This window comes from Pygoscelis adeliae, unplaced genomic scaffold (genome assembly GCF_000699105.1).
Source record: "Pygoscelis adeliae isolate BGI_AS28 unplaced genomic scaffold, ASM69910v1 Scaffold728, whole genome shotgun sequence".
Lineage (NCBI taxonomy): Eukaryota > Metazoa > Chordata > Aves > Sphenisciformes > Spheniscidae > Pygoscelis > Pygoscelis adeliae.
This window is the reverse complement of record NW_008825337.1, coordinates 211,672-225,237: the sequence shown is the minus strand read 5'-3', so window position 1 is coordinate 225,237 and position 13,566 is coordinate 211,672. Positions and strand designations below refer to the sequence as shown.

The 13,566-nt window shown below is 47.6% G+C and overlaps 1 protein-coding gene across 1 annotated transcript in view; it reads right to left on the bottom strand.

Moving 5' to 3' along the window:
- Nucleotides 1-13,202, bottom strand: part of KIF17 (kinesin family member 17) — a 22,405-nt gene extending 9,203 nt beyond the window's left edge. The window contains exons 1-10 of the mRNA XM_009330342.1: nt 13,014-13,202; nt 11,686-11,832; nt 11,177-11,278; nt 8,455-8,644; nt 4,557-5,004; nt 4,350-4,366; nt 3,376-3,473; nt 2,549-2,696; nt 1,387-1,475; nt 1,134-1,258 (exon numbers count right to left, since the gene is read on the bottom strand). Coding sequence (XP_009328617.1) covers nt 1,134-1,258; nt 1,387-1,475; nt 2,549-2,696; nt 3,376-3,473; nt 4,350-4,366; nt 4,557-5,004; nt 8,455-8,644; nt 11,177-11,278; nt 11,686-11,832; nt 13,014-13,202 — 1,553 coding nt within the window. The remainder of the gene's footprint in view (nt 1-1,133; nt 1,259-1,386; nt 1,476-2,548; nt 2,697-3,375; nt 3,474-4,349; nt 4,367-4,556; nt 5,005-8,454; nt 8,645-11,176; nt 11,279-11,685; nt 11,833-13,013) is intronic.
- Nucleotides 13,203-13,566: the final 364 nt, after the last annotated feature.

The following is a 13,566-nucleotide window of genomic DNA, read 5'->3' as shown; positions in this document are numbered from 1 at the left end:
AGAGCGTTTTTCGCTTGTTTGTCACAAAAAGGAACGCTGCAATATTAAGATTTGATATTGGAATATTGATATTGGAATATTGATATCCAATTTGATATTGGATATAGTCAAAACGCATGGTTTCTTTGGAGACCTCTCCATTAACAGACAGAATTGCCCCCAAATTACGAACGCTGCTGTTCTAGATTTCTTAATAGCTCCTTTTTTAGCTGGGAGAGGCCCAACAGAGCAAGCATGCGCCACAGGAGCTCACAGTAAAGCTGAAAGACTGGTTAAAAAACACAAGACTTTTCAGAATCGAACTCCCATCATCCACAATGTATCTTATGTTGAGCGCCTCTAATTTTAATATAATTCCACGCAACGGAGCGAGAGAGAGAAATCAGCAGAATTTGCTCTAAGTGTCTATTTTGGAAACAGCCCAGCAACATCCCAGCCCTGTGCTCCAGGCCCTGGGTCTAATGCCGCCCCTAAAACGTGATTATTGGGAAATTTTGATGTCAGTTCTGGCTGATGTCTCGCAAACGTTGTCAGATGCGTGAGTTAAGAGGCAAAAGTGACCTCAGTGACAAGGGAGAGTCGTGGAGGACGCACTCTCGTCCATCCACACGCACAGCGAGCAGCAGGAAGGCCTGCTACCTCGCTTGCACTCTAAGTGCCCTTCAAGAACCTTTTTTAAGAGGAAAATGAGGCTGCCTCCACAACCCGTTTGGGCACTTAAGCTCTGTCAGCGACCGCCAGACTCAACTTTGTAAACTCCTCATAAATTACACCTGCAAAAAGCCAGAGAAGGAAAAGATTTCCCTGCCTGCGGATCTAGGCAGGATTTGTTATCAGGAAAGCACGCTTTTTTGTATCCGCGTCTGTTGACACGGACCTCTCCAGATTTTTCTCTTACCATAATTCTGGCACTTGGCATCGTCAAACGCCGCAGCTAACAGCTATTTATCTGCCCAAATAGGACAAAGTTAATTTGGGGTAAAGAACACGCGTCTGCCTAGTTTTGTGCTGCACTGAACTCACAGCTGAAGCTGGACAGTTGTAATGCCACGGAAGAACACGGTTGCTTCTTGCCTGTGCGTGTCGTAAGCAATGCACGAGAGGCAGTTAGCAGGAGCAGCGCGGTCACTGACCTGGCGAGCACCTGCTGCTGGTCTGCAGGCACGGAAATCCCCTCAGCAGTGACAGCCACCTCTGCTCCAGCGCTCCCCCTGCTCACACCACCAGCGTCTTGGACAGTCCGAGGCGCTGCTGGGTCCTGAGGACAAGAGGAAACCGAAGGCCACAGCTCTGAAAAGACGCAATGCGAGTACGGGGATAGATGAAGCACAACACTACCCACTCGGGTTTATTCAGCCCAGGGGGGTAAAGTAGCCTGAAGGGTACCTGGGCGGATGTTGGCTCTTCATCGGCTGCAGCAACAGTGTCTTCAGGCAAGGGTGTCTCGTCGGGAGTAGTTTCAGTCCTCATGGCAGCTGAAGAGTGAAAGAGGAAATACCCACGATGTCAGTAACGAGCTCTGCAAAACTAGAGCATAAACCTGTGAAAACGTCGCACAAAGTCTTCACCAAAAGCTAAGAACTATGTGTCTGGAAGGAAAAGGTCTGTTATTTGCTTCTTATGCTGGCCAGTAAAAGCCATCAAAGACCCAGAGGGCGTATCAGGTAAGGAAGGCAGATTTTACAGGGTTGGGAGAGCCCGGGTCCTCGTGTTCACACACAATCTATTTCAGAGGCCAGGGGGGTGTACGTTTGTAATCAGAGGGGGGAAAGAGAACCTCTCACCTTAGAAAGTGATAGCATCAAAAATGAAGAATATAGGTTCAAGAATTAATATTGGACAATAAGTGTTGTTGCATAAGCGCATTGCAAAACATGCTCTGAGGCACTGCGGAAGTATAAATGAAAAGCAGTAACGAGGAGGATAGCTGGCAACAATTTATAGGTATGCGAGAGGAATATCCGCCCTCCAGCAAAGCGATGGTGTTGATAATCCACCGGGAGACCAAGGGCTGCATCACGTTTGCATGCGATGGAAGAGACTGCCGCAGCCACCCTTGTCTTGGGCGTGAGCTGTGCAAAGCCAATCGGATCGAGACAGAGCAGCGCCTGCTGAGACCAGTCATCTCTGCAGCTCGAACCTCTGCTCGAGAGAAACGCTGCGCTAAGTCAGAAGAAACTCACCAAATCGCATTTCATCGCCTCAAGGCTTACAGGGTAGGGCCAGGCTGGTCCTGACGGGGAAAAGAAGTCAGGGAAATAGGGAAGAGGACAAAGCTGGGACAGAGGGTCTCATGAGCGGCCCAGGAGAGCCAGAGTTACCGCTCCAGCTGGCGATAAGGGACGGTTGAGAGCAGGGACTGCTGTTGCTGCCAGGCAGCGCTTGCTGCAGTAGCAGCTGCTGGCAGAAAACTGACTTTGCAAACAAATCTGACTTTGCAAAAACAGTCTGTGTCTGCTCACGCCTAAAGCCAACCCCCCCCAGTGCATTAACAGCATCAGGGAACCTTCAGTCTGCACTGCGCACCCTCCACCTGCCTCGTCCACACCTGCTTCCTTCCTGAGGTTCTCCTCGAGAGCAGACAGCTTGAGGTCGTAGTGATTCCTCAGGCTACTGATGTCCTCTTCGAGGCGGGCACGGGACGCCTGCTCCGCTTCATAGCTGGCCTTTAGTCGGGCCAGCCTCTCTTCGTACTCCTGAAAGGCACAGCAGGCAGCCTGACGCAACAGCCCTGTGACCGTACACGAGGTCACATCTACGTCCATTCTAGGTCACACCTTATGTCCACCCCAATAAAACTTTACCATCCTGTATTCATTGATTTTTTTTCTGGGATTTAAGTCGACACAGTATTGATGGAAGGTGACTAGTCAGCCCTAGAAACCGCTGGCTTGGGCAGATGTGGTGCCCTGGAAGGAGCTTTGTAAAGAGCAAGGGGAGAGTTTTATTTCCTTCTGGCCCCCAACTCCTCATTCTTCCTCCTGGCTCCATATCCCCTCTTCATCTTCATCCCTGTACTGTTCCTAACACTTTTGACTACTGCTTTCCTCCTCCCTATATCTCCCTCCTCTGACAGGAGGAGTCTAAGTTTCACATGCAGTTTCCTCTTCTTGTTATGTGTACTTCAAAAATTCTTCTTGGGAATCCATTCCAATTCATCTCCAGAGAGGAGGGAACAATGCTGAGAGAAAGCGGCATTGTAAATAAGGCCTCCATCAACACACGTTCTGTCCATTGGAGAAGCCCAAGGACCTAAAAATAGGAAGTGTTCTGAAAAGGCTGAACCACACAGCCCTACACCATATTTGTAACGATTATTATAAAAACCCACAAGCCTTAGTCAAAGGCACTATGGGATACCTCCTCCTGACTTACTTCTCTGATCAGCTGCTTCTCTGCTTCAAGATCTAACTGGGGTTTGAGGAGGGGAGCTGGCTTCACTTCCAGGTGAGCAGTCCCAGCAGGCAGAAGCCCTACAAAGCAAAGCAGAAATAAAAATCACTCACAATTACTGGGTGGGATTGTCTGTAGAATGCCTGGAAACAGAACAAAGAACCTGGCTGCCAGCAAAGAACATCGCAATCCACGCGCTCCTTTAAACTGCGCTCGTGTGCCGTGCTGCCAAAACGCCCACTGGCCTGGGACTCCATAGGTGTGGGGAGAGAAGGAGTCAGCGCTGAGCAGGGGCGGGGGGAAAGGTTTAAGCTTCAGGTATATGAGAGCAAATAGAAATCTGATCTCTTTCACAGAATAACAGGAGACTGGTTTCCAGGGCTATGCTAACAGATTTGGGAGATAAAAGACACTGGGAAGGAGATGAAAGGTGCAAGGAAATTGCCTTCTTTCTTCACAGCTGTTTCTGAAAGGTGGCAGAAATGGGGGGGGGAAGAAAAAAAAATAATCTTACAGCCTTATTCCTCTGCTGGAAGTTGCCCTTTTTTGGGGGATAATTCTCAAAAGGTGATCAGCTCCCTAAAGACTGCTCTTACCCGCTGGTTCCCACATTTGCTACTCGTACTTCATAGCAAAGAGCGAGCCTGCTGAGGCTGGGCTGAATCCTCAAAGAGAGGACAGTGCTGCTCCCCGTAAGCAGTGCCATCAGCAGGGCAAAACTTTTCTTGTAGTGTCAAAAATTCACAGTGTAGGAGAACAGGGGCTGAATGCTAAACTTGAAAACATATATTTAATAAAGAATTTTACATTATTATTTCTTTAGCAGCTCATTTTTGCTCTGCCAGCTGAAACCCCTCTTCTGTGACTGACCAAATTCTAGCCAGAATGATGAAGAACCATGAAGGATTTGAATCACGTCAACATTTTCTAACAGAATTTGTTGTTATTGAAAATACTGGATAACCGAGATGATCTTTACCAGTGGAATAAAGTCAATTTGGCAACAGTGAAGGAAAAGTCCATTACCAGAATGGAGAACTCTTCCTCCAACAGATAAGGGACAGGTTGAGGTTAAATCCAGTGAGCATTTTACGTGTAAAAACCTCTTTTCTTCTGTCAAAGATAAAACATCTCTGGCGCCACTAAGGGCTCTCCTACCTGACAAGTTATTCGCGCTCATCTGTTCAGCTAGAATGGCCTTCAGCTTCTTAATCTCCTCCTGATACTCCCTCAGCAGAGCATCCTTGGGGTCCTCGTTGATACAGGGCTTGTTCTTGATGTTTTTCGCTCGATTAGCATAGCGCAAAGTGCTGAGGCTTTCATCATAGTTGTTATCAGCCGGAGATAAGCACGCTACCATCAGCGTCTTGGTATTCCCTCCGAGGGAGTCCTGCAGCAGCCTGGTCAACTTTGAGTCTCGGTAGGGGATGTGCTTACACCTGCTGTCGACCAGGGCCGAGATGACATTGCCCAGAGCTGAGAGGGAGAGGTTGATTTTGGTGGCCTCTTTGAGCCGCTCCCCCGTGGCTCCGGTTTTTGACTGTCTCTCGCTTCCTGCCAGATCCACTAAATTGAGTTTTGCGGCCCTAAGGTGGTCCTGCCCCTGCTCATCTGCAAGAAAATAATTCCGGGTTAGGCTCTTCTTAAGAGGAAGCATCTTAACAGTCAAGAAATAGGACTCTCTTGGCATTACGTTCCAGTTCAAGCCCTGTTCTTTGTCTGCATTTGGGCCTGGGCCCTGACTCCCTTAAGTAAATACCTACTTAATCTTAGAACTACATGTTGTAGCACTTTCCTGAATGAGATCCTGCACAGTAAGAATTCATACCCGTTCTTACTCTCCTAGTGAGCTCTGAAAACACACACACACATACATTCCCACAGCGTTTAGAATTTCACGCAAAGCCCTCTGCAAGTAACAAGGTCAGACCATGAGTTTATACAACTTCCGTCCTCCTCAGGTTGTTTCACGAAGCTAAACAATGTCTGACAATTGGAGAGAAAGAAGGGAGGAAGCATGAAATGAGGAGTCAACGGGCAGCAACTGGAGCAGGGCTCGTTGGAGTGCACAGGCAAAAGAGCAGGCTCCCTGAACACCTGCGTGACGTGGAGAGACAAGCAGGAAGGTTACCTCTACAGACTACCGTGGAAAGGCTGGAGTAGACACTACGTTGGGAAACAGTTTTTCCATGAACTCCCAAACTACAGCTTTTCTCAAGACTGGAATCCAACCTACCCTAATCAATGGACGTATTCAAGGTTTCTTGCCATGCTTCAAAAGAAAAAGCACATTCTATCAGATACCATCAAGGTCCACCATCTGGCTCGAACGTTCAAGAAGCCCAGCAGATCTCCCCTCTCGCCCAGATAGCTGTAAAACTGCGCCGTGACTCAGCACACAGGCATGCTCGGCAGCATCTGTTCCTCCTCAACTCATGACATTCTCAGTGAGAAAGTAAAATGAAGGAACGCAGGCAAGAAACAGGCAAACTACAAGAAATTGGGACTGCACTCAGCCCGAACCACCTGGATGAGGAGCTGGATCTCAGCGAGTGAGGAGTCAGACCCAGTGAGCTGGTGCCATTCCCAACATACCGCTTTAAGGCAAGAGAAGATCTGAGCTGAAGTTAACAGCTAGCTCCCCAGCTACCTGGGCGCACACCTCACGCATATAATATCTGCATTTTGAGGCCTGATTAACGTGATGACACAAATCCCCTGTGACTAAGAGAGAGTGCATTCGGTCGCTTTAGGAACCCCTCGGTTTCGCTGGCTACTTAACTTTCCCAGCCTCGTGCAGAGCAAAGACTTGGACACACATTCCCAAATCACAGACTACTGTCCTAAGCGCCGGACCATACTCTTGGGTGTCCACGTCCCAATCATCCCTCACGATTACAAGCCAAGTTCAAGGGAAGAGCTCCTTTAGTGCTCCAAGCAAAAAGAACATCAAGGTTTTAACCGAGTCCGCCCTTTTCCAGACAGACTTCTGCAAAACCTAGCCTTCAATTTAGTCAGAGTTAAGCTTTAGGGCTGTGGATAATACCTAAACATGAGCAACGAATAATATGATGCATGGGGGAAAGTTAAAAGTTCACAGGTAAACAAAAAAATCTAAAATCTATTGCCCCAGGATATTTCCCCCAGTTACAGCAACAGATTGTTAACTGCGGAACTTAATGTTTGCTGCAGAGCAAACTTGTTTCACTCCAGATCCTTCTGGCATGTCAAGACATGGGAGGATTGGGAAAAAAAAAAAACAACCAGATGGAGCTTAAATAGAGCACCCTCTCACTAACCTTTCTGAGAGCGGGGGTGAGTGGACAGTCACAAAAGGTAGGTTTTCTAACCCTTTCCCTCCTTCCCTCTGTTTATGTAAACACTGACAGGCAATTAAGAAGTTGTTTTGGTTCCTGCCAGTCCTTTTACCCACGAGGCTGTTTGTTTCAATCTTGGAGCTTAGCGGTTTCATTTCCGTGGTGTAACAAGGTCCCCAGACTCTTGCTAAAATGCCTGCAGCAGCCCAAAAGTCTTGCCCGTCTAATTCTCCTACGGCCCTTCAGCCAGTGCTGGTGGCATAAGCACTGGCCAAATCTACAGCGTCTTTCTCATTAACAAATCAATCCCTAAGCACAATGTAAAGGAATAAAACATCTGCTACGCTAAATACGGTAAAAATACTGATGACAACTTGTGCATTTCAAACATCTGCAGCCAGAGGGCCTGGTATGAGCCATAATTCCTGAATCTGTTACTTTAAAAAAAGAGTAATTTTAGTCTACATAATTGCGAAGAGATCCTTTAAAATATCAGCTCCCTGTAAATTATAATTTACTACAGGCTCAACTGGAAAGTAAGTTTGAACTTCCCCGCGCACCTCTTCATGAAGCCTAAAGATGACAACATAAATACCAACTTCATTAACTATTTCAACTAATGATTACCCTAGCAGAACCATCCAGTTATGGGGATTGTGCCAGAACCCTCAGCTTTCTCCTCAAATATTCCAGCTGTCTTCCATTTAACTGCCAAAACTGCAGGTTTCCCCACCTGCCACTCTGTTCTATATAACAAGTTTTCAAAGCTTTAAATCAGAGAAATTGTTGCAGGCTAGATTAAGGGCCCTGCACCCATCTGGAACACAAAAGAGGAGAGTAAATACTTCTTTTCCTTGTTAGGATTAAAGTTGGAATTTTATGGACCTACATAATGCACGGATTAGCATCCACCAGCTGTGCTAGTTGAGAAATTCCAAAAATCACACACACACACCATTTTGGATAGAGGAAAACACTGTCACCAACATCTGGAACCACAGTTTAGGAAGACATTTGTGTAACTTTCCCCATGACTGAAACAGCTGAAGAAAACAAAGCCAAGCTGTTCACAGCCTCAGCCGGGGTCAAGGGCTAGGCAGAATATAGGAGACCAATCCCTTTCTTAGTCCCAGAGAAAAACCCTTTCGAGGTACGCGTTCAGACCCAGCGAGGCCGCTTTATCAGCTAAAGAAACGCCAATGGAAATGAGATACTTGAGAAAGGAAAATTAGTCACTAAAACATTATTAAGGGATTCTTTTATTCCATCTTTAAAGCCAGATTAGCTGTTTGCTTAAAAGATGCACCCCGTGATTAAGCTCAATGAAGGAACTGTTGGGTGAAATGATCTGACTTGCATTGTAAAGGAGGTCAGACAAGACAGATAACAAGTTTCTCCAGGCTGTACAACGCCTGAACTCCAAGCCATTGTATGGGCTGTGAGATTTAGCACCCTTTGCTGGAAATAAAGGTTTTAGAAGATAAAAGAAATGGAAGGAGAATTAAATATGTTCCCAGTTTGAGTGTAAGACATTTCTCTCCTAAGGGGGAATCAAGGAAAAAAAAGACATTGAATACTCAGCCATTTCACACTGTGAAGAATGTCCATGTCAGGGCACAATTCTGATTTCTACTGGATCTAAAATCATTTAGGATCTACGTTTTGCTGCGGGGTGAGCGGTCAGACCGCACAGATTCTGTGCTCTGCTAGGCTCAGGCCTAACGCAGGACATCCAGCTACCTACCTACGGTGTAGATTTCCATATTGACAGTAAAGACGGAGTGGGAGCGGGAAGAGTCCTTATTCATGAGGGTGTAACCCACTGCTCGGTTTCTCCAGCCTGTCTCCATGATCCGCTCGCACTGGACCACGCTATGCACGGCGTGCAGAGACAGCCCCTTCACGTACACCCCTTTCTCTGGGTGCTCCTTCAGCTGCAAACAGGGACAACGCAAGACAGGTTAGAACAAGACGCACCGACACTACGGGAAGGCGCGCTGGAAACTGTCCAGAAGCTTGAGGGCTACGCGAGTTTTGCATGTGGAGAAATTAAACTGCAGTACAGCAAAAAGTTATCTGGCTGCCACCAAAAAGCTTTAGTATTTCTGAAGGAGAAATAAAACCACACAAAAAGGGGGAACCACCTTCCTGGCTCTGCAGGCAAAAAGAATTGAAGTTAGAAGTTTGCTGATTGATTCAGACATCTCCCAGGCCACAAGAAACCTGCGCCGAGCCGCCTTCTACCTCCCCTATTACTAAGCTGCATGTTTTAAAATAAGAACTGAAATATTTTTCACCTATTATGGCAAGGGCTCCAGTATCTCTTCAGTCAGAGAGCTTTTTAAAAATCAAAGCACAGATTCAGTAGTCACAGATATTGTTACCAGTGCTTTGCTGAACCCCTCCGCTCTGAGAGGGCGTCTTGATCTCCCTGACAAAATTCCCAAAGTCACACCCATCATGCGCAGGCGGACTATAATAATTTTTCCTCCAGATTAGTTCATTTTTAAGATGGTCTAAAATCCTCTTCAGGCACCTGGATAGAGACGGAGTGGTAAATACCTAACAGCATCTTTTCAGCAATTATCAATCACGCAGAAGAAAAATGTCATCCAGCATGCTAATAAATGATTGAAGTGTTCAAAATCTTGAATGATCCATCAAACCTACATAAAAAATAAAAAACAATCGAGAGATCCCTGCACTCCTACACCAGCCCCCTCCGAAGCTCCCTCCACACTGGGAATTTTAAACGAGCTGAATTCATTTTCAGCAGCAATGTTACGCCCCACATCTGCCGAGTTCACAACCAAAACTCTATCTTTATCGTGTCAGCTGGGATATCAAGATATGGCTGTCATGACTCAGTGTCATGGGGTGATAGACACTGCGTTTGGCAGTGTGACTTCCAAAGACGATCCTCAGATACTTTAGTGATGCACGCGCCACAAGAAGCAATGTAAAATAGAGCGTTTGCTTTTAAAAAATCCCCACAGAACAGAGCAGAACTGGCTGAAAACTAAACTAGGCAGGATTTTAGCCTTGTTCTAAAGCCGTGACTGCTCAGGGTGAATCCAGTTACAGAATCACAGCCAGACTGTTCATACACCGTGACTTTTGCCTGTGCTACAGGAGAACCCTGCGGCTGGCCCGGCTGTATGTGAGGGTGCTGCAGAGTCTCTGGGGAACACCCAACTGAGGACATGGCTGTTGTTTAACTCCACGACAGACTGATGGGGGCGTTTTCCTTGCAGAGCACCGTAAAACCTGCTCTTCACCGGGTTTCATACCACAGGAGGCGATTGTGGGCTTCAGAGTCACCAAAGTCACTGACGCTGAAAGGCAAAGGAACAAACAGAAATGGGATTTTGGAGAATTGGGGGACACAGAAGAAAGCAGTAGGTCAGCCCGGGGTTTCGGTCTCCGCAGGACATGCCTCCCTTAATTACTCGGTGGAGGCAGCAACAGGCAGCGGCTGTCACCGGTGTGATGGTGTTACCCTGGAAACTGTTCTGCCCAACTCCTGCCCTCCCAGTGCCAACTGCAGTCGTCATGGAAACCGGTGTCACTGCTGATGTGGAACAAAGGATGGGAAACTGCAACAAGCGCCTTCCGAAACAGCAAGTCCCCTTCTCCCATCCCTCACTCTCCACACGCACATGCCAAGCATGCTTGGAAGGTGGAGCGGAGAGGGTTTTGCCTCCCTGAAAGCCAGGAGCCTGTTAAAAAAACATCTGCCCCGTAAGGCAGCTTGGGTCTGTCACCATCTCGGCGCGTCTGTGCGGCAGATGGTGCTAGTGCCTCGGTTTTCTTCACAAGGGCAGTCCTGCAGGGAAGTAAATTAGGACAGGAGATTTGCAGCTTCCTCCAGGAATACGTGCAAAAAGATCTGCAAAGCCACCAAGAGGTAAATTTTATAAAAATCAGCCCCCTGTTTGGGATTTCAGGGAAGTTCACCCTCCTGCGTTCCTGGAAACCACCCACCTTCCCCATATGTTCCCATGGGGAGTAATATCTGCTCTGTCCCCTCAAAAAAGATCAGCCTTTCTTGTTTTAGACAGGTAATGAGATCATCCACAGCTACACTGGATCAGATTAAACATTTATAAGGCACAGAATCCTCCCGCTTTAGAGACGGCCGTGAGATCAAGAGGATTAGGAAGAAATTGCCCCACGAGCACTTTATTCCATCCTTGTCCAGTAATGATTTTCAGGCAGCTTCTGCTAAGCTACCGGCCCCTATCAAGCAGGACACGTGGGACTGGATCCTGTTCCTTCTGCTACTAAATTTTCACTAACGTCCCTCAAAATCTCCTCTTGGCTTCCATATTCATCACTGTATCTTAATATTCTGGCATTCAGCTTCTGACAGAGCGTATTATTGCACTTCTGCAAGGCATATGTGATAACACTTATCTGAGCAAATTAAAGCACTTCCTGATTAAGACACATTGACTCCGCCTCACCTCCAGCTTCTGCTTGGTATCAGCTCCTAGAAGGTCTCGTATGTCTTCATTGTAAATCTCCAGGTAGGAAGCTCTCACCAAGAACTTGGCATTTTCAGCACACTGCACAAAACAGGGACGATTTTCGGGTAAGGTTCTCAAAATGAAGGCGAGTAGGCAGCCCATGTAGATCCTCAGTGCCAGCTGGGTGCCCACCTCCCATCAGCACTTCATCAAATCTCTCCTGGCATTCCCAGGTGTAACTACTCAACACACTCGCTATAGGGACTTGCGGTCCTTAAACACCTCAAGTGTGAGTCCATAAAGTCAGCAGAGACGAGGGTGCAGTTCATCTGACTATACACGGGCCTCAGCTTTAGGATGAGAGGCAGCGTACCCAAAAGCCTGTCCCCATTCTTGCTCCCGAGTGCAATCGGCACTCAGTCCTGGGGGTATGACACAAAAAAATCATCTTTCTCGATATCACACAATCTTACAACAGGATCTCTCTCACATCGTTACACACCTACCTGTACGCTCTCAAAAATGTGTTCAAATGCCCTGGGTATTATGCCTTTCTGCGTAGAAGGATCCACGATTCCCTGCATGGTGAATGACTTCCCGCTGCCAGTCTGGCCGTAGGCAAATATGGTGCCGTTGTAACCTTCAGTGACACCCTGGAAATGGAGGAAAACCAAATAAAATAGCCATTACCCTCACCCTTTGCATAACAGGAAGTATGTCGTCCAGATTCAGTCCCACCTCGCAAAATGTATTTTAAAGGAAGAGCTAGAAGTAAACATCAAACAGCTGCTTGATCTCCATATGCCATCAGAGTATAATAATAAAAAAATGCATTCTACTAGCATATAAATTGATGGTTTTCTCTCAAAAATGGAAAACTTGAAGAAATGCAGGTGCTGAAAAGTGGAAGGGCAGTTGACAACACTTAGAAGACCAGAATATTTTTGTCATAGGGCAGAAAAATCTTATGAAACCCAGAGAGACAACTAGAATGCTAGTTGACTGCAGGGTGGCCAAAAGGTCGGTCTCTAGGTTAGAATAATTTTCTCTTGGAAAGCTGGCTGAAAGAAGGCCTCACTTTCACGTGTTCCTATTTCAGAGAAGCATGGTAGGAACAGAAGATGTTTGGATTTCTTAAGGTTCAAGTAAAATAATAACTTAAAAAACCTATTAATCTAATGACCTACTCTCTCAGACCCTGCTTGTTCTCATGAACTTCTATCTTAAAAATATCACCAGCCATTTTATCCCTGTTTCTTCTTCTAATGAAATTGGCTTTTCTGGGGGGTTGGAGGTTTTTTGCGTAATTGGTTCCTTTCTCACCCTAGCTGCTTACCATGCTGATGTGTTAACAAGGAAACAAATATATCCCCTCTCGTTTTGCCAGTCTAGAACAGGCTGAGGTTCCCTGTCTTCTCTAAGGTTTCTCGCTTGACAGTAAAAATGTCCCTAAAATGATCAGGAGTCTTGTTTGTCCCCCTTCTCCTCACATCACTTTCCAGTTTCTGTCCAGCTACCATCTCTAGGGCCTGCTCAGGGGGGTTCATCTTTCATATAAACATCCGCCTAAAACAATTAAATGTAATTCTATCCTCAGTGCTCTGCTGGCTGCTGAAAACGTTTTTTTCTTCCCAATTTCCCAGCCTACTGCCGGGACATTGTTTTGCCCTCCTCTGCACCCCAGGGTTGCAGCTAAGCCACTCTAAACAGCAGACAGGGCTGTGTCTGTCCATAAATCAGTTCCACTTAGGGATCGCCTGCCCACATAAAACTCCTCAGCCCACGTCCCAGGCTACGTGCTGGCTGTGTCTGACTTGCTTCAGGCACCACTCACCTCCACGAGCGGGTAGGCGATCTCGTTGTAGATCTGCTCCGTGTTGTGCTCCTGGTAGTACGCCCCATCGAAGGTGAACTGCTTCGGGGGCTCGCCGGCGGCGGCGGGGTTTTGGAGGAAGCATTGGCCCCGCGCGCTCTCCATGCTGACAACCGCCTTGCAGCCGAGAGCCTTCTCACGCTCGTTCATGGGCCGGCAGCGCACGATCACCTTCACTGCCTCCGAGGCCACTTGTCAAGGCTCAGCTCAACCCCACGCGCACTCACTCGGCAGGGCTGGGGGGGGCATCGGGGCCTGGGTAGGCCTGCGGGAAGGCTGGGGCAAGCCTGACCCCGGGGCCTGCACCCCTCAGTGGGGCGAAGCACGCACCGCTCGCTGGGGGCACTGAGGGGAAGAACCCCCCCCGCAATTTGGCATGAGGAAGGAGAGCCAGGAGGGCCGCAAAACGGCTGGGGGAGAAGGGGAGACTAAGGAAGATAAAAGCTCGGGGGGGATGAAAGGAAAGGGGGACGCTTGGAACAAGTCTGAGGGGGAACCAGGGAAGGCCGCGGGG